The following is a 20544-nucleotide window of genomic DNA, read 5'->3' on the forward strand; positions in this document are numbered from 1 at the left end:
CAAGAGAGAAGACAGAGGCCAAATAGTCTCAAGGACAGACACTCCAGTCCCCATAGCTGAAACAGAACAGGAAGCCTGGGCTACAGATGCCCACCTCCTCAGCACCAGGACCTTCTGACCATGTCATTGTCATCCCAGAGCGGAGAAAGCCAAAGTGAACTGCCCAGCACCCTCTGGTTCTAAGGAGAGATGAGAAACAGAAAACACATCTCAAGGGGGCCCTGTTTTCTAGAAACATTTCTTTATTTAAAATTTAAAACCATATTACTTCATACAGCAAACTGTGCACTTTGATATATCACAGTGTCTTAAAAAGGAAAATAATCAGATTTGTTTGGAAATTTATTTACATCAGCCTAGAATGATTGGCAAGTAACACAGTTACTATGAAACCCAAATTGTTACAAAATGTTTACAAAAAACTATATTCATAGAAATTCTGCATGTCCACAAAGGGCATCCCCTGAATGGCCCAGAGACCAGTGTGTGGGAACTATGTTGAATGGGAGTAGGGGGTGTCCAGGCACTCTGGTCTGGGTGGCAGGACAGGCCAGGGCTCTCACAGGCCCATGGTGCTGTCTTGGGGCTCAGTTCATGGGCTGGAAACTGAGGTCCCCATCACAGAAGCCCAGCCAGGAATTTGGCCCAGGCAGAGGTGGGCTGGGGTTTCGGAGCACAGTGGCAGGAGGGCCCCTGGAACCTCTGGTCCCTGTGGGGCCAGGACAGGATCCTCCTTGGGGATTGGATTTAGATGCGCTTGGCCAGGGCCCCAGAGTTAAGTGCAGACCTGATGCCTGGGGCGGAAGCAGAGGGTGGGCTGTGCACACCACGACACGAAGCTTCTCCAGATCTGTCCTCCCCTGCATGGGCCAGAGATGCTCAGACCCATGAAGGGGCTAAAGAACTGGAGTGCAGAGAACAGAGATCCAGCAAGGCAGGGGCAGGTCTGTGGCTTACTGGGGCCCTCTGCCAATTGCCCTCTGAGGAAGACACAGCAGAGGACAGGGCAGACAGATGGCACCAGGCTGTGCTAGGACAGGAGCTGCCCCTGGCCTCTCACCTTTCACCTCTCTGGCTCCTTGGTCGTTCCCTGACCTCTGGCCCTGGAGAGTGTGTCTGGGGTGCGGGGGCAGCAAGTTCTTAGCTGGCATTCTTCTGAGCCTCTGGCTGCTTCCTCCCACCTTTGGGGGAATGATGTGAGTGAGGTCCTCTGTTCTAAAGGCAGGGGCAACGAGAGCAGGATTGGTGGCTCCCAGGCCATTGGGACATTGTAGTGGCATGCTGGCAATGCCCTCAGGACCTTCTCTTCAAAAAGCACTCAGCTAGCTGCGAGCTGTGGGCGCCCTGGTGTGGTGGCTGCACTCTGAGGCCTTTGCTGCCCAGAACAGCCACCACCTGGGTTATTACAGGTGGAGCCTGACACCTGCAGGGTGGCTCTGTGGGTGGCAGGATCCCGGGCCTGGGGTGCGGTCCCTCCCTCCCCACCCTTCTGCTCAGGACTAGAATGCAACGTGGGCACAGGAGCCAGGTACGTGCCTGACATTGCTTCCCACATGGTCCTGCATCTGACTACTGGATGACATGAGGTCCTGTGGCTCCTCCCTTCCCCCACGCAGGCCCATCTGTCAGCCCTACACAGTTCCACCCTCTTTTTCAGTCTCTGTGATGGATGAAGGGCCTGTCCCACCCCAAGGGCTTTCTGAAACCTCTGACCCAGACTTGCTGCTGTGGCCCCCGTCTCTCACCTGGTCCCCACCTACACCGGCTGGGTTCTGTACACTCTGCAGACGTGCGGGGAAGGCTTGTATACACATGGGCTATGGGCATATATACACTGTGCATATATATATATATATATATACATACAGTTATATATATATATATTTACATTCATATATATATATTGTACAGAACATTAACCTTCTACCTAAAACAGTTTGGTGACTTCATGTACCACCTTAGCTCTGAAATGTTTAACTTCAGGGCAAATCAGGACTGAAATGAGGGCTTGATTCAAACCAGCATGGGGACAGAGGGCAGGGCCCTTCCACTGTGGCGAGAGTCTGGGTCCATTCCAGATGTGTCCATCTGACCTGGAACCTCCAGTTGTATCTAATCCACAGACCCCTTCACAGAGCTGGGCCCATTTGTTTTTTTCTTTTTTTGCATCTGTCCGTGGGACTGGCTGGTCCCAGATGTTATTAAATTCATACAACTGTCTGTTCACACCACCAGGCCCTTTCCAGATGGGTATCCATGCAGGCCATTGTAGACGTGGGCCCTGAGTCGAGCTTGTTTCCTAATGTTCCTGCAGGCAGCAGGGTGACTCAGAAAGGGGCCAACTTCGTGCTGAGCGAGGAGGCTAGCAGCTCCCGGCTCTCCCTGGAAAGCGGGCGGGGAGGGGCCTCTGACTGATCTTGGCGACTCTGTGCCTGGGTCTGACCTCTGCTTCCCAGGAGTTAAGCTGTTTGGACCCCTCCCACATCCTGGGCCAGGGTTTTCATCTTCTGGTGTGAGACTGTGGGGGCAGTACCCAGATGTGCTCTTCCAGCTGAGGCAGAGTCTGGACTGAGGAGGGGCGGTCCTCCATCCCCCAAAGATTCAGAGTTCAGCTTACTGGCCAAGGGGGCAGTTTCCCTCTTGCAGAGTGCGGCCACCCCAGTGCCAGTGGAGCCTATCTGCCCACAGCAGGTGGAGGGAGAAGCAGAGGAGGGCTCGTTGCCCAGTGGGGTGGGCGCTCCTCAGTTTGGCCAGTGTGAGTGGATGAACGGGCGTAGACACTATGGCGAGGTGGGCCCTCTTCTGCTCAGGGCTGGTGCGTGGACAGATGGGGATGTTTAAGCACTTGCTCAGGCGTCTTCCACCTTCTGCTCCACCGGTACCAGCTTTCACGCCCCCGGCCACTCCGAGTGTGCCCCAGACACACGCCTGTATGTGGTTCTGCACCAGCTCAACCGCGCCCCACAGGCAGCACAAGCTCCGACTGTAAGAACAGGTAATTCCCCTCACCCGGAACACCTCCCTCCCACGCCCTCCCGTCGCACCTCACAGAGGAGCGCCACCTTCTGCGCCTGGCCCATGGGGCTGGACTCTGGAACGTCAGCCAGGGGCTGAACACTAGCCACACCTCTGGATCTAGGCTAGGAGGGGCCAGACCAGGCAGCGCACCATCCCACCTCCACAGAAGAGTCTAGAAACTATTTCAGTACCTTTTGGGGACTGCCCTATGAATTGTGCCCTAGTTGAATGGTTTATCAACCATTCTTCACTCCTTTTATAAAAAATGTCCTTTTCTTCTATCATAATCTCCACATGTGCATAGCCTCGGAAGAACATGACACGGACGTAGAGCGTCACACACAGAAGCACATGCATGAGCCATGAGCATGGATGTGGCATGTGCTGTGAAGTCGGATCTGACAAAGCAGATAGTGGTGAATGACTGTGGTCGGTGAGAGAAAATTGGTAAGTGCTTTCATTAGCATCCGGGTCTCAGGAATTCCAAAGATGAAGCTGTTTTCCTTCCTAACAGGGTTCTCTGCCTACAGCAAAGGAGTCACCAGCCATGAGCCCCGGCAGGGTTCCTCCCACTGGGCTGTCACCCGTGCCCACACCCATGCAACCTCCCCAAATCTGTGACACAGTCCCTTTTATGACAGGAGTGCAAACAGACCCTGATGTCCCACCTTCCTGGTTGATTGTCTGTCTCTGCTCCTGCTGTGAGCTGGAACACGCACGTGTGTCCATAAGATGTGGGCACGAGCATGCTCACACATGCAGTCATAAGCTCTAGTTCCACACAGTCCTCATACACCTTGTGCATGGACCCACGCTGTATGACAGTCTAGCTGGACCCACCTCCTGCATGCTGCTGGGCATGCTGGCCCACCCATGCCCACGCTTGCCACAGGTGGACCCCTCGATGACATGGCTTCTCCTTTGACACGCATTTGGCTATGCTTCAGGCCTCACCCTGCTTTCCATCCTCTGCCTTTCAGTGCATGAATGCACACACACACACACACACACACACACACACACACACACACGGGCACACGCCAACACACTGCTCATGTATGCATACTTGTGTCCTCGCCAGAACCCCGTAACGACATGGCTTCTCCTGGTTTTACATAGATGGGGCTCTACTGCTGGTCCAGATATATCTCTCTAGTCCCCAGTTCACTCATGTTCATACACACACACACACTGGATCCCAAAAGGGTCACCTATTATTGTGTGCCCTGGACATTATATGTCCAAATCTGTCTTTCCCTTTCAACCCCCAAACTCACACTTACAAAGACCCATTTGCACCTGTGCACACACCTGCCCCGCGGAGCTCGAGACAGCATGGCCTTTCCTATCACCCGTGCCCGGGTTCCACTGCAGTCTAGGCCTCGGGTCCCTCCTCCAGTGCAGACTGTCAGCCAGGCTGCTGTGATTCAGGGACCCACCTGGTGGGTCCAGCTCACAGGCTGGAGGAGAGACAGGATTGATCACATGTGCCCACGGGATCTCCCGTTTTGCAAGAGAGGATGCTTCACCCCCACTGAGAAGGTCCTGGAGGGGAAAAGGTCGCTCTTCTCCCTGGATTCCCCAGCAGCACCAGGACAGAGGTGGGAGAAGGTGGCTGTTGTCCCCTGTTTCTCTTTCCCGAACTTCCAGCCCTCTCTCCTTGCCCAGAAATTATCCTCTACCCTTGGCCATGGAGGCCTGCTGGCCCCATCATGCTCTCTTTAAGGACACTTTGTGCCTAACCCTCCACGCCTCATTCTTCTCCAGGAATCTTAGAGTCCCAGGCCTCTACGGTCTCCATTATGGCAAGCTGGAACCCACAGGTCATCTGGTCCACCTCCCGCTGGTGCCGCACTGGACACTCTTACTCTACTCTCTCCCCCAAGCCCAGCGAGGCCACAGCTGCTCCAGAGAAGAGACAAGGGGCCAGGATGGCCCGTGTCTCTGTGCTGGGTCTTTGGTTAATTCTCCAGGAGGCAGCTTCTCCCTCCCTGCCCTTGGGGCCAGTATCCATCCTGCTCCTGAAAACTTTCTGTTTCTGGGCAGCATCTTTAGGTTTGGCTAGGAGTTCTTTGGGTCCCCTCTGGCTTTTCCCACCTACCCCAAAGTTAGCCTGTTCAGTAGGACACTGATCCCTCTTTTGAGAAAGGGTAACTTGACTTTCACTTCAATCAAGGCTATTCTTTCAGGATGAGAGCGAGGCCAAGTTCAACTGGCTAGGCATGGGGGAGGTTCCCAATGCCAACCGGGTTTAGAAAACAGCTTGCTGACCAGCAAAGTAAGGTCCATTGGCTCAGGGGCCTGTGGGTTTTTCATGGAACTCACTGTTCCTCTGCTGGGCTTCAAATATCAGATGAGTCTTTGGGCATCCTTTGTGAGAGATTTATGGGGTCTTCTCTTCTCTGGCCAGAAAGTGGAGAATTTGTGTGACTACCCCTTTTAGAGCAGTGGGAGCCATACGGATTCAAAATGGCAGCTTCTATCTGTGCATTCTCTTCTCTCCTCTTTCCCATTCTGCCTTCGACTTTGTCAAGGGGCTGCCATGGGTAAAGCCAAGTCCAGAAGATCAGGGCCGTGTGCACAGCCCTCAAGGGTGGAAGCCTGCCTCTTACCCAGGTGTAGGGGATGACCATGCTTTGGCTCCCAAGGGCAACTCCACTATAAGATCCTTAAGGTGCCCAGTTTTGCATCTCTGGTCTCATGGTCAAGACGGAGAAGGCTTGGGCTCTTGCAGAAGGAGTGGCAATGTAAGATCTATTTCCCATTTTCTGTGGCCTCGGTGGGGCCATGACAGATACTTCTGACTCTAGAGGAAAGCAGAGGGGTGGTGAGTTTGGCCTGAGAGAGGCATGTGCTTCCTTTGGCCTTGGCTATCTTGGCTGGCAGCTTTAGAAACCCATAGAAGAGACAGGAGGAGAAGGAAGCCCACACAGCTGGCCTGGGGGCCTGCTGGTGTCCTGGTAGGTCAGGGCAGAGAGTTCCTGGCCCAACATGCAGGCAGCAGCTCTGGTCCCCAAGCCCAGCGTGGGGATGGGGATGTTCTCTCCAGTTTCCGGTTTCTTTTGCCTTGCCTCAGGCCTGTGGTCCCCACCCCACCTGAGCCTAGGGGAACACAGGGGCTAAGGATGTGCTGCAGGTCATGCTGTCCTTGCCCGGAAGCCGGCGATCATTGAATGTGTGCATGTTGATGACGGCGTCAGTCTTGACCATCATGGGAGGCTGAGGCTTGTGCTTGACCCGACGCTGGCAGGTGAGGGAGAAACGGATCTCATCGGCCACAGTGCTGCAGAAGGAACGCTGGGGGAGGAAGTGAGGCACATGAGCGAGCCTGGTTTTGCCACTCTGGCCAGCTCCTCCTTCCACCCAGAGCCTCCCCATCTGTCTCGCACCTCTGCCTCCACATGATGGGTAGTGTGTACAGGGGTCTACAAAACCTCCAGTCTTGTTTGGGGACTAAGGTATGTGGGGCAGGTAGTATCATCTCATCCCCATTTCACAGATGAGCAAACAGAGCTCTGGCTGGCATGCTATTAGAGCTTGAGGAGCTCTGGTTTATCTGTCTGATCTCGCCTGGTCTCTCAGGGCAGAAACCAGCCATTTTCATTCCCATGAGCCCCAGCACAAGGCCTGGCCCAGACTCAGGGTGCAGGAAACAGTTGATGAAAGTGTGGGCGGCCCTTCTCCCGGCTGGGCTTCCAACCAAGGGGAGGAATCACTGTCCCCCCTCTCTGGGAAGCCCAGCACGTGTTCTCATGGTGGGCAACTGGGAGGCAGCTCCCGGCAGGGCTGTTGGGTGGCAGTGTTTGGCCCTGGTTCCTGTAGGCAGCCAAAGGGGGACGGCAAACATGCAGCATCGCCATGGGGATCTGCCAGTGTGGCTTCCAGGAGACGAACCACCAGGGGTTGTCCTGGCGCTTGCGTCGAAGGCAGTGGGGCCTCAACTTACCAGTGAAGCCAGGGCGCCAGGACCGCCTGCCTAACGGTCATGGGGCACAGGGAAATGGAGACCGGCCTTTGAATGCTGGCCTGGCCTCTTACCAGCTGTGACCTCGCCCAGCCTGGCCTTCCTTACTACGAAATGCAAAATGTCATCCCTTTTGACCTGCTTTTCTTCATTGTGCAAGTATTTACTGAGACTCCTGTGCACTGCTCTAGGGGTTAGGCCTGTAGCAGTGAAGACTGAGAAGATACCAGCCCTCAGGGACCTGTGGTCCGATGATGGGATAATAAACAGATAATAAACACTTAAATGAGCAATTTCAGGTAGTGATAACTATTTTTATGATAACAAATCTCCCAAATGGGATAAAGAAGGGCTGAGAATGGGGACAGGTAGGAAAGGTCACTTGAGGAGGTAAGCTGAATGAGCAGATGGTGTCAAGAATATCACGATGCGCTGGAGGAAGGCTGGTGGAACAGGATGTGGAAAGGCCCTGAGGCAGACACACACTTTGTGTGTTATGGGCTAAAAAGGAGTCCAGGGTGTATGGAACAGAGTAAGGGAGAGGAGGAGGATGGGAAGGAGGAGGTCTGAGAGATAAATCAGGACTGAGTTCCACAGGCTTTTTGGTAGAAATTGGAGCTCAATCCAATCTTAACAAGCACTTACCATAGTTTGGTTTTTTTCTTCCAGTCATTCCCAATTGTTGGACATTTAGATAATGTCTACATTTTTTTATGTTATAACTAACACTTTAACAAACATCCTTATAAGTAAAACTACATGTATCCCTGACCACTTCCATTGCTACATTTCTATAAAATGAAATTGACTGGTCAAATCTACGACCAGTTTTAAAGACAGCATCCTGCGGAGCTGCCTTGTGGAAATGCCCCGTTCAGACTTCTCTGAATGTGGTGCTGGAGGGTGTCTCTTTCCTGGCCCATGCTAACCAGAACACCCAGGATTGTCTTCCCTTCCTCCTTGTTGACTGGTGCTTGCTGGCTATAAGTGCCGCTGTGTCATTTTTGATGGACACAGACATGGACAACCCTTCAGTTGTAATCCAACTGCAGTCCCCTGCCACACCGAACCTAGATTCCTTTGAACCTCTCTGGTAAGAGGCGATTCCCCCACTAGAGGCCTCAACTCAGGTGTGTGTTTAAATCACCCTGCAGGATTTCTGAAAAATGCCAAGGCCGGGCTCCACCGCAGGCCAATTAGAACAGAGTCTCTGGGAGTGAGGCCAGAGCATTAGCACTTAAAAACTCTCTCCCTGTGGTTCTAATTTGCTGCAGGGACCCAGAACCACTGCCCAACCATGCTTGAATTAATCAGACCGGCAGAGCCTCGCTCTGCTGTCTGCACACTTGGTCCAGGCCTCTTAACTTTATTTTTTTAAACTTCTGATTATGGAAATTTCCAAGTCTACACAGAAGTAGAGAGAACAATATAATGAACCCTTTGCCATCAGAACCCAGCTTCAACCATCACCCTGCAGGGTGTGACCCAGGGGACGGACAAGGTTTAAATGAAGTTTTAAACAGAGCACTGGCTTGACTTGCAGGGGCAGCAGGGACGTGTGGAGGCTGGAAGGCCAGATCAGAGCAGGGTCTGCAGCAGGGTCCGGGCCACAGGTGCTGGGGCTTGGCCTGGGGTGGAGCAACGGTGATAGGAAACATGTTGGGTCTGGACAGCGGTGGAGCTGGCAGGGCATCCTGGGGGCCTGGCTGCAGGGCGGCTGCGTGGGGCGAGCTGCACGCTCGGAGGGTGGGGCGGCGGCGGTGCCCCGCCCATCCCCCACCGCGCCCCGCCCACCGCCCGCCCACCACGCCCCGCCAGGGCTCACCTGTTCTCGCTCTGCGGTTTTGCGGAGCTTGTACACGAACTCCCCTACGGCCACCAGCACAGACAGGACCAGCCCGGCGGCCAGGACGATGAAGATGCCACCGATCTTCTGGATGCCCAGGGCGCTGGCCTCCTTGTTCTCCTCCTCGGGGCACCCGCTGCCCCGCCACCACTTCTCCTTCATGATGTGCAGCTTGTCCTCCTCCTGCAGCTGCAGGATGGCGATGGTGATCTTGTCCCGGTACGGCGAGCCTGGGGAGGGGACGGTGGACTCCAGCTGTCAGAGGCCTCTGTTCGGCCTGGCCTGTGTTCATCCCTGGTAACCCCCTTGGATATCTGTCCCTGCCGGACCCCGGAAGGCCCCGCGTCGCTGGTCTGCCTCAGCAGGGTGGGAGGAAGGGAGGTAGGCATGGCCTCTGGGAACTGACTCCCCCCTTCTGTTCATCCTTGTTCTCACGGCTCCTGGTGATTGTCCTGCTCCTGGGCCAGGGAAACGCCACCCTTCTAGGTTTGGTGGTACGAGCTGGGGACCGTGTGCATGAGTGGATGCGGGGTCCCGCCCACCTTCCGTCCTCTCCTCCGCCACCCTCCCACCCACGCCCCTGGCTCACCCATGGGCGTGCCGATGCCGTAGCCCTTGGAGTCAATGAGGCCCCCGATCTGGGTGAGATTGCAGTTCCTCTGGGTGACGTATTCGATGGTGGTGGACTCCATGAGCAGCGCGTAGTCTGCCGTCAGTGTCCGCTGGATGCCCTCTTCGTTGTTCTTCACCAGAGCAGAGGGCTTGCTGCTCATGAAAGCCCACATCTTCTCGAAAGTGGAGATCTTGGATTTCTGGGCCGCAAGGGAAAGGGGGACACACACATAGTTACTGAGCCCACCAGGGACCGAGCACTGCTCAGCAGTCACTGAACTCTCGTCTTCACTCTTTGGAGTGAGGAAGCATGACCCATTGCTCAGATGTGGAAACTGAGGCCCTGGGAGGAAAGGTCTCAAAACACATGGCTCAGGAGTAATGAAGCTGAAGTTCAGACTCCGCCCACTTCCTGAAAACCCTGGTTCTTTGCTATGGCACAAGTGGTCATCAGACTGACCTTTAAAATTAACTTTTTCTCTAACATTAATTAAACCATTAGCATGTGCACCACCTATCTCTAAGTGCCTTCCTGCATGGACTCATCCGTCCTCGCCGCTCACAGGAGGCAGGTCCTATTGTCGGCTCCATTTACAGGTAGGGAGTTGAGGTGTGGCCTAGAAACTTGTCTGAAGGTACCCAGATACCAAACGGCAGAGCCAGGCTGCAAATCCAGTTCCTCTGGGGCCCAAGTCCATGCTCCTCACCACTGAACAACATGCCTCCCGGGACCCACTGTGAGGGCAGGATGTGGGAGACAGTCTCGGGGGAAGGCTTTGACTGAAGCCCGGGTTCCAGCCTCTTCTTGAGTACAGTGAGCTGCAGGGTGGGGATCACGGAGGAGCAAGGTGGGCAGTCAGGGCAGGTGGTCTGCCACCCCTGGGCTGGCTGAATGCTGTCGCAGGGGCAGAGCCACCAACTAGCCCTGAGCCCAGGTGTGGTGGGTGCACTGTGGCACCTGCCCTGGGGAGACTCAAGAGGTCGCCAGGGCCAGGAGAGAGGACCAGGGCTGAGCGGCTCTGGCTGCCTGGGGGACTGGGCAGACCTGGGAGCGTGGTGTTCATGAAGGTGCCTGGGAACTCAGTACCTGCCAGACGCCTGCCCCCAGTAGGGATCAGCTCTGCCCCAGGGGGCTCCCAGGGGAGCAGGTGGCTCTGCAGTCCCCATGTAGTGGCTGTTCCCAAGTCCGCTGTGGCTTTCTGTGACGTCAGCCTGTCTGACTGGCGCCCAGCCCGGCTCTGGTGTGCGTGACAGCATGGGCACTGGCACAGGCTGGCACGGGACTGGGGGATGGGCAGTGGCTGGGGAAAAAGCTGAATCTCCAGGAGCGGGTGAGGAGTCTGGGAGGAAAGTGAACTTCCTGTCTTCCTACTGGCAAGGAACGGCCCCTAGAAATCGGTTCCTGGAGACCCCAGCAGCCCTGGGTGAGGAGGCAGTGAGGACAGGAGGGAGCCTTGGAGCAGCAGGCAGGGCCCCTTGGCATGCCCTCTGAGATGGGCTCAGTTGAGTGCCAGCAATACCTGCCTTGGGCACAGGGGATCGGGCACCTTTACAGACAAGCAGACACTCCCCTGCCTACAAATTCACCTGCCCCAGAGTCAAAGGCATGAAGGGCTCAGATGCCTGGTCCCGTCTCCCTGGGCTGCTCCAGCCCCGCCTGAGCCCTGCCTCCCCTCCTGCCACTCTTCCTGCCCCTCAGTGGCTGCAGTCTCTCTCCCCCTCTGCCACCATCTCCCAGGCAGCTGCCCACCTTCCCAGCTACTCTTCCGCTGCAGCTCCTCCCCAAGTCTCCCCCACCAGCTCCTCTTCCCTTCAAGATGCTCCTCCTTCCAGATCTTCTGACATCCCAGATGTTGCTTATTTTCTAGATAATTTCAGATATGCAGATTCTCCTGCTGCCAGCTTCTTGGGCCCCCTCTGGTCCTTTCTCTGCAGGCTTGCTCCTCAGCTTCTCCTGTGGTAGGAAGCTTTGAAATGGCTCCTAATGATCCCCATTTCCTGGTAGTCAGACTCCACTTGAGTGTGGGCTGGACTTCCTGGCTGACTTTTAACTCCCCCCCCCCCCACCAGTGTCACTTCTAAGATACATTAGAGGAGACTGTGACTTCATCTGGCTTGTGCTCTCTCTTCCCTGATGGAAACACTGTCAGGTCATGAGTTGCCTTATGGAGAGGTCCCCATGGCAAGGGACAGAAGGGGGCCCCTGATCAATGGCCAGAGAAGAACCGAAGCCCTCAGGTCAACAACCTGGGAGGAACTGAGTCCTGCCAGCAACCATGTGAGCCTAGAAGCCATGCCCTGAAATGACCACAGCGCTGGCCAACACTGGCCTGCAGCCTTAGGAGAGGCTCAAGCCAGAGTGCTCAGCTGAGCTGGGCTGGATTCCTGAGCCACAAATGGAGAGGCCAGATGCTATTTGAAGACACTAAGCTTGGGGGTTATTTGTTACACAGCAGTAGATAACTAATACACTCTGTCACCTACACATTCCCATGAGCTTCTTCTGTTCCCAAAATAGTTGCTTTTCAGAAAACAATTAATTCCCATTATTCTTATAATCAAATTATCCAAGTTCAACTATCTCCACATTACCAGATTCTCACCCTCCCCCGCCCCCAGGTCATCCACTGATCGGTCCCTTTCTCCTTTGCACCCATCTCACCCACTCGCTCTTCCAGGCAGCTGGTCATCCATAGCTCTCAAGTCTTGGCCAGAGTAACCAAGGAACCCTTCAGGGAGCCCACCTGCCCCTTCTGTCTCAGAATGGGATCAGAACAGCTCCTTTCTCCAAACCTCCCCAACCCACCCCTTACCGTCACCCGTTCCTCCTATGCGTGGGCCTGCCTGGCACCCAAACACACTTTCCCTAGCGACGCAGCACCACGTAGGGGACAGGGATTTCATTCGGGGGCTGGAGGGAGTGCTGAGGCAGATGGTGCTGGAGGACAGACACAGAAAAGCCCCCGGTGGGTAAAGGAACTGAGTGAGGGAGATGGGAGAGACACCAAAGAGCACGGGCCAGTTAAGACAGGAGGTGACACCCAGGCAGAAGCTGGCTGTGACACGGGCTTCAAGGGGCGACTCCCTCCCACTCCAGGGTCCAAACTCACTGCCCCCATTGCCTTTAGGCAGATGGACCGAAATCTTCCCTGGGGTGGCTTCTCGCTGTCCTTGCCCACATCCTGGGGCCCCCATTCTCAACGACATCTGCTCACGTCTCTGCTTCCCCTTAAGTTCTGCCTCTGAGCAATTCTGTGGTTCTGGGGCACAACTCTGAAAAGCCCTTTCTGGCACTTTGAGGCAGGGCAAGGCCATGTCAGGGCTCCTTCTGGAAACTCAGGCCTCTTTACCCTCCTTCAGGCCTGAGCCCCGAGCCCCGAGTTCCCAGCACTGGCCTGAGCTATCGTCACGCCCCCAGAGAACAGAGTCCCACACACCTGAAGGTCCTGCGTCATCCTGCCTGTCCTGGCTTTGGTGGGAACCTTAATGAGGTTTACTTCAGGACCAGTCACCCAAATCGATTAATGGAATCATTCAGAGCAGCCAATACAGGGCCATCTGCCAGGACGGAGATACTTTTTTTATCAGGAAAATTGGCAAGAAAGTAAGTTTCAGGCTCACGACTTTTCAATTCCAGCCTCCTCAAAGAAGTAAATTGATTTTCCCCAGCTGAAGATACTTAATCTTGAGAATTTAACATTTCTGTACAAGAGAACATATATAGGCCTATATATACATACATAAATATATATATTAATTTCGAAGGGAGCTGAATCCCAGAGAATATGTGCAGAGAGACAGCAGCAATGTGATTCCATGCAAGACATTGGGTGCTTTCCATACCGGAAAGGAGACCTTTCCCCAGATTAATTGGCTTTCTTATTCCGGGATTTGGAGTCTTTGGCCTTATCAGATCCATGTCCTCGAGCAGTTCATCACTTCTCTGGTCCATGGGGACTAGGAGGCCTCTCTGAATTTCCTGCCTCTTTCCACTGGCCTGAACCCCCCAGTGAGAATAGATAGACTGACCCTCTGTGCCAGCAACATTCCCTGATGTCCATGCATGTCCCTGAGGCTCGCTGTGAAGGCTCGTAACTGGGCGCTGCCCAGGGAGCCCAGAAGTGAGGGTGGCAGGGGGGACGTGTGCATAGAGGGAGGGGTCACTGCATGGTCTCCGGTGTCATATCAACCTGGGTTCAAATGCCAGCTCCTTCTGGTACCACAGGCAAGTGATGTCACATCTCTGAGCCTCTTATCTCATCTGTAAAAGGGGGTTTTAAGAACACCTACTGCCTGGCGTAAACATTCAGCAAGAAAAGGCACCAAAGTGCTTTTATTGACACAGGAGCCTGGCCCCTAAGTCTCCAGGGGTGGCTGGCATCATTGTTTTTTTAAAGACTCCTTAATTCTCTCTAAGGCTCAGTTTCCCCATTTAGAAGTAGGGGATACTATGATCTCCATAGTGCAGCGTAGCGATAGGATTTAGAACCACTTAAAAGCCTTAGGGACAAAAAACCTAATGCCAATGGGGTCAGGCCAGGCACCGGAAATCGCTCACAAAGGCTGGGTGGGGTTCTGATAATTGGAGACAGACTCTATTTCTGAGCTCTGAAAATTGTCCCCCTGCAGGACAGTCAGTTCAATACTGCTGGATCTTTTCTATTTTCAAGAAGCTGGGCAGGTAAATTTTTTTTTTGAATGTAGAAGACTCCAAATTTTAAAACCTTGACAATTAACCTAAGGAGATATCTATAAAAAAAACAAGCCAAGTGTGGCCCCCAAATCATGACCGTGCTGATCAGGCCTCCGTGTCACCAATTTGCAACAATAAATGGAAACAGTTAACATGTACTGTGTGTCTACTTTGCGCCAGGTACTGTTCATGTTTACATGGATGACCCCGTTTAATCATCTGAATAACTTGATGAGGTTGAGGACTATCATACCCAGTTCACAGATGAGAAAACTAAGGTCCAGGGAGGTCGTCAGTAACTTGGTCATTTCCAATGACTTCTCTATCCCTGGACCTCACCCTGTACCTGTTGCTACTCCTTTGCCTGATCTCTCTGGATTTCTTCCATTTTCTAAGGACCTCAGGGTTCTTTCTGCAGTGCATAGTCCTGTGCAGAGGAAGGTGACCACCTGTGATAGCAGAAGCCAATGTTCTCCACCAATCTCAGGAGGTCAGGTCTGGTGAGGTCATCTGCCTTAGGAGGGGATTTCAGGGCAAAAGCATCCCTGGCCCTGGGATAGCCAGCGTCCAGAAGCTAATTGAATCCAATTGCAGATTGCCCCATGGTGGGCATTGGTGTCCCTATTGTGAGGGTGAGCAAGTGGAGGCTTGTAGAATTGAAGTGACTGGTCCAAGGTCACCCAGCACACATGACCCGAGACTCACATCCTGGTCTGTCTGACTTTAAAACTGATGATACTTGACGGGGCCAGGCTGAGCATACTGAAAGTTGCCTGATTGACGGTCCTTCTGGCCTCTCCAGGAGAGGCCAGCAGATGGGGCTGAGAAACTGGAGGCTGAGATGCGGGGAGCACCTGCAACTCAGGAAAGAGACAGCTACGCAGCTGGAGGCAGGGGTGGATGGGGTGACCTCTCAGGTGCCCTCCAGGACAGGTGCTAGGACAGAGGCTGTGCAGGGTGGAGGGCCTGGCAAGGCCCAGGGCCCAGGGCCCTTTCTGGAGTGGCTCCCCCCACCTTGCTCAGCGCCTCAGCCCCACCAGTCAGAGGGGGCTGGATCTGCTGAGAAGCTGTCTCCCCACTTCTTTTCCCTTCAAAGCCACCCGGCCCGCCCTGCAGAGATCACGCTCGCTCCCACGTTCTCCTTTACATTTTGCCTACATATTTTACAGCCAAACAGTGCTTTCAAAGCCCTCCTTTTTCATCTCCTAATTAATTTTATCTTCTAAGACCGAGGAGGACAACATAGGAGACGCTGTTTGTGATGTCTGCTGCTTCCTGACAATTCTCCAAGCGAAACTATCTTCGCAGAGACGGGTCCGCCTCGAGCATGCCTCTCCCAGGCTGCAGGATGGGGCTGAGGGACCTGCAGCCCTGCCAGCTGGATGTCCTGCTTTCTGCTGGGGTCCTTTTTGAAGAGGGAAGGGTTCTCTGCCTTGTGTTCCACTCTCAGCCAGGGGAGAAGGGTGTTCAAAAACCGTCCGCAGCTCACCAGGCGCATGCTACTAGTGGACATGAACTTGACCTGCCCTACGCTTTGGACGGCCTGCGGGGTTGATTCTCCTGCGTTGGCTCTTCTGGGATCCTGCCCCCTTTCAATTCCACCCTTGATTTTCATAGCAGCCTCCACCTCTGTGACCTGGCTGGGCTGGAGATGGGGGAGGCGTGACTGGGAGGTTCAACTCTGGAGGGCAGAGGCGTGGGGAGGAAGTAGGCTTGTCCAGATACCTCTGGGCAGGGGTGCTGTGCTCCCAGCTCATCCTGGGTGCCGAGGTTCATGCATCCACATTCAGGCTCCTCCCGCCTCCATGACAGTCCCACCGCTGCTACTGCCAGGGAAAGGCAGCCTGGGTAAGAGGAGCATCCCCAGAACGTGGGAGGCAACGTGACCAGACACGGGCAGGGATTCACTGGCCACCGTGAGAGCATGAAAGTGGCACCGGTTCTGAAGGGGAAGCGCAGTTGCTGTTTCTGGCCGATGGGCCCTGAGAGCACAGGCCCTGGAGCCCCAGAGCCCCAGCTGGGTGTCAGCACCCACGCCCCTCCTCCACGTGCCATTTGCAGGGAAGGTGGGTGAGGGCGGAGCAGGCTGCAGGAGGCGCTGCTTGATGCTGAGGACAGAGGCTCGGTGGGGAGCCGGGCCAGGCTCTGGGAAGCCAATCTGAGCATCTTAGCATGGAGGGAGGCAGGGGCATCCAATCAGCGGCAATGAGCCGGCATAGGGCTTATTTATGCTGCTTCCCTTTGATCGGGAGCCCTGCTTAGAGAAGGCTCATGCCTAATGCATGAGGAGGCTCTGGCACAGTCAAAGGGCTGGGCTGCAGCCCGGGGACAGACAACGCGCAAACGAGCAGGTACACATGCACACGGATGCATGTGCGGGCTCTTGCACACACACGCACGCACATACACACAAACACAGAGGCTATTTCACATGCAGCCTCCTTCACACCTATCTAGGCACCCCCATGGGGACAGTGAAACGCACATTTACTCTGCACACATACACGTGCAGACGTTCTGGCAGGCACTTGTGTACACTCAGAGGCACAAGTCCATGTGCCCAGATCACAGGGATGCATCTCATATGTGCTCACCAATACACAGAGATGCAAACGCTCGTGCCCAAGCCCAGATATACGCCCCACAGAGGCACACTCCTGTGCGTGAGTACACGTGTGCATGCTGAGGACACAAATACAGGCTGGTGTGGACTCCCTGCTGCTACGTGCACATACGCAGCCACACACGGTCTGCACACGATCACCCCGCATCCACACTCATGGACACAGCCCCACAGGCTCCTACTGTGTCTGACTTGCTCTCACTCTGCACACCTGGCCGTGACCTCTTAGGCAGCGGGTTCGCAGCGTGCTGGCGGCCGCGGCAGCATGCAGGAGGGGAGCCTTCCCCTCCTCCTTTCTCTTTCCCAAGAGCTCCTTCTGACACCGGGGAGGGGCCTCAGGGAGGCGGGGTGGGAGTCAGTGCTAGGGGCCTTCCTGCCCTAACTCTTCACCCAGGCTCCTCTGGGGACTCCATCTATCTTTTGGAGACGTGAAGTAGGAAGAGGCAAGGGAGGGCTAGAGGGTGGGGATCCAGGGTCCAGAGGAAAGGGAAATGTCCCAGGTTTCCAGGAGGACTGAGAGCAGTTAATAGATGAATCAACGAACCTGCAGCAACAGAGTTCCAAAATCCTGATCATTTCTAAGTCATAATTGGAATAGTGGTTCTCAAAGTGTGGGCCTAAATGGGCCCCACCAGCGTCATGCTTGGGGCTGGGGATGCGGCTCAGCAGTAGAGTGCTTGCCTAGTGCGTGCGAGGACCTGGGTCTGATCCCCAGCACCACACACACAACATTTTTTATTTTTTTTTTAATTACTCATTCTTGACTCCCTTCCGGGCCTCCTGAGTCAGATGCTCTGAGGGCTGGGCTGGTACTGCGGTACTGGTGGGTATTTGAATGCTTAGAACACAGACCATGGAGGAAGGCAGAACTGGCTCAGCATTTGGCTCCTCCAGTTGTGAGTCCTTAGATGAGTCACTTAATCGCTCTGAGTCTCAGTCCCCACATATGTAAAATGGAAATAATGACAGCGCCCACCTCACAGACTGTCCTGAAGGTAAAATGAAGCTGAGCACTGAGCACCACGCCTGGCACACTGCAGCTCCGTAGCTGCTGTTATCGCTACTTGAATTTCTGGAGCACATTGACCCCTACTGGTTTTTGAAGGGCAGGTAGAAGAGTCTCAGGTCTCCTCCACCAATATGAGTTATACTGGTAGAAGGTAGAAAAACACTGGGGAAGTGAGTCATCCCTTCCAAAGCAGGAAGAGCAACGAAATCACCATCAGATGCACTCATGAGAGAAGTCACGTGGGCAGGGGGGGTCACCAGCATTCCAAGAGTGCCACATGCCGATTCTGTAAACACTTGTTCAAGTGTGAAGTCCCTCCCTTTCCTCCAGGACATGCCCTGCTTCCCTCTCAGTGGTAGGGCGCTCACCACCAAGCCCAAGCTAGCCTCTTGGACATGGATGGCACTAAGGCCTCACACCAAGTGCAGGGTGCCCATCAGCCCTAGGGGCTGGGTGTCTGATCACTCTTCTCCTCCCGCTTCACTCGTTCCTTTTCTCTACCTGTCCTCTTCACACTCTTTGTTGCAGGTACAGAAACTTCTAGAATTTGTGCTGTAACCAAACTACATGACTCATATTACCATAGTTCCCCAAATCAACTGCCCTAAACAGGGAGGGTCTGAGCCCTGAGGTTTTCTGGCCCTTCGGCTCCAGCAGGGAGGGAAGGACAGAGACCCCTTCCTCCCACTCCCCTTCTGCTCAGCACAGGGCCAGGGGAGGGGCCAGTTCATTGTGCTGCAATGGGAAGGAGAGACCCTCACCTTGAAGAAGGTCATGGTGGCCCCATCCTTGACAGCCCCGTACTCGATCTTGGTTTGCTTGGCCAGGTCGTCGGCAGAGTCGATGGGCGATTCCATGCGCTCCACGGTCAGAAAGGCGGCCAGGTTGGCCGTGTAGGAGGAGATGATGATGAGCGTGAAGAACCACCAGATGCCCCCGATGATGCGTGTGGACAGAGCTTTGGGCATCAGTTCAGACCCTGGGAGGAGGCAGGAGGCAGGCGGCGCCTTACAAGGTGGACACTTGAATGAGAGAACCCGCTGCTCAAGTCCTGGGGTCGTGGATGCCCCCAACACGCTCGTAAAAGCCCAAACCCTCTCCCTAGATGGGAGGTTCTCAGAAGTGTGGTCATCAGTATCACCTAGGAACTTTCTAGAAATGTGAATTCCCAGGCTCCACCCCAGGACCTGCTGAATCAGGGGGCAGCACAGGATGAGCAATCTGATCAGCCCTCCAGATGGTTCTGACCCAGGCTCACATTTAAGAGCCACTGCTCTCAAATCAAACAACACACAGACCCAACAGTTTACAGGCTTCTCAGCCCCTCAGAGGCCCATCCGTGAACCACTCCTGGGGTCTCAGGGCAGGAACACACGAGGGTCAGAACCTCTGGGCCCCTGAGTGGATCCTGTTTCCAACTCTCTGTGTGATCTTATGTCAGACACTTCCCCTTTCAGGGACCCTGCAATGCGTGAAGGATCGTCCTTCCTCTGTCCCAGCCTCGCAGAAATCCTGCGATCTGCAATGATATAATTTGAGGAGAAATTGCGTCGCCAATACAAGTGGTATACAAATATGAGATTGCTAGGCGGCGCTTGGCAGGAAGAGAAAAATCAACATTTCTGGAAGCTCTTTGCTGAAATATATCACTCTTCCTCCCTGACCTTGGGTGTGGAGCACAATTCAGATGAAACCTTCTAACTGAAGTAATTAACTAGGCGGCTTTCAAGAGATTTAAATAGCAAGTGACTCCTGAACTTTCCAGAATATTTGGACCTGCAATCTGAAAAGAGTCTGCTTTGATATGGATGATTTTTTTTTTTTTCTCAAAGAAATCACTCAAGGGAGAGTTTTTCAAATACATAACTATTTTTCTCCCTTCTAATCAAAACCATGCAGGGGATGCATTGGGGGCCAGGGCTTTGAACAGCAGCAGGAGGCAGAAAAGGAGAAGTTATTACTGCAATGAGAAGCTTCCAGGTCTTTCCCAGCTGTCACCGAACAAAGATGATGGCAAAGAAGCAAGGTGAGGCTTCAGGACACTTGTTAATGGAGGGGACAAATTGAGGCACTTTCCTTGAAAGCTGCCTGTCACTTCCTAGCTCCTGGGGCCCACGAGGCTGCTCAGCCTCATCTCCCCAGTCAGCCACTCCCAGCCTCTGAAGCTGGGGCTTTGGCTGTGCCCCCCAAGGGAGAGTGGCTTCTTTCAGTTGTTTGCTTGGGGAGCTCCTGCCAGGCAGCTTGGACCCCTGCCCAGGCACAAGCCCCTGCTCTGGCCTCTGCATGGCTGAAAGGTCTCCCTGGGACACATGTATTTCTCTCTCTTCTCTTTCATGCAACTACCCACACAGGGTGGAGAAGGCCCTTGATTCATTTGTCCATTAGACATTTGCTGATGGCTGTCTCCTGAGGACCAGAGTTTGTGCTAGGCTTTGAGGTGACACACAGAAGAGTGAAGGACAAGGAAATTTTCCTTGTCCCTAGAAGCCCCACTCATCCCCTGCCTTCCTTAGGTCCTTGATGGGACTTAACACGGCACAGGTTGGGTTGCTCCCCACCCACATCCTGAGGTAAGCAGCTCTGGGTAGGCAGCTCCACAGGCTTGGGCAGAGGCACAGGGCTCTTGGTCAGTGAGCTGGGCAGGGTCGTTCCCTTGGGGGTCTTTTCTGGCTGGCCTCCCTCTTGCCTGTCTTCAAGCCCCGTGATGTTTCTGCATGTCACATCCTGCAGTGAGAGCAGGTTCTCTGCTTCCTAAATATTTAAGCAGCTGCGGATACTC

The 20544-nt window shown here is 54.3% G+C and overlaps 1 protein-coding gene across 2 annotated transcripts in view; it reads right to left on the minus strand.

Moving 5' to 3' along the window:
* Window positions 1-201: 201 nt before the first annotated feature.
* Window positions 202-20544, minus strand: part of GRIK3 (glutamate ionotropic receptor kainate type subunit 3) — a 207548-nt gene continuing 187205 nt past the window's right edge. The window contains exons 13-16 of one of the 2 annotated variants that reach the window (XM_079100875.1): window positions 18527-18744; window positions 9418-9640; window positions 8808-9058; window positions 202-6315 (exon numbers count right to left, since the gene is read on the minus strand). In XM_079100875.1, the coding sequence (XP_078957001.1) occupies window positions 6121-6315; window positions 8808-9058; window positions 9418-9640; window positions 18527-18744 (887 nt within the window). In that variant the 3' untranslated portion in view covers window positions 202-6120. Of the gene's footprint in view, window positions 6316-6351; window positions 8611-8807; window positions 9059-9417; window positions 9641-18526; window positions 18745-20544 lie in introns of those variants that run through there. The other variant, XM_079100876.1, reaches the window with a different exon arrangement.

Source organism: Sciurus vulgaris, assembly GCF_902686455.1.
Source record: "Sciurus vulgaris genome assembly, chromosome: 1".
Classification (NCBI taxonomy): domain Eukaryota; kingdom Metazoa; phylum Chordata; class Mammalia; order Rodentia; family Sciuridae; genus Sciurus; species Sciurus vulgaris.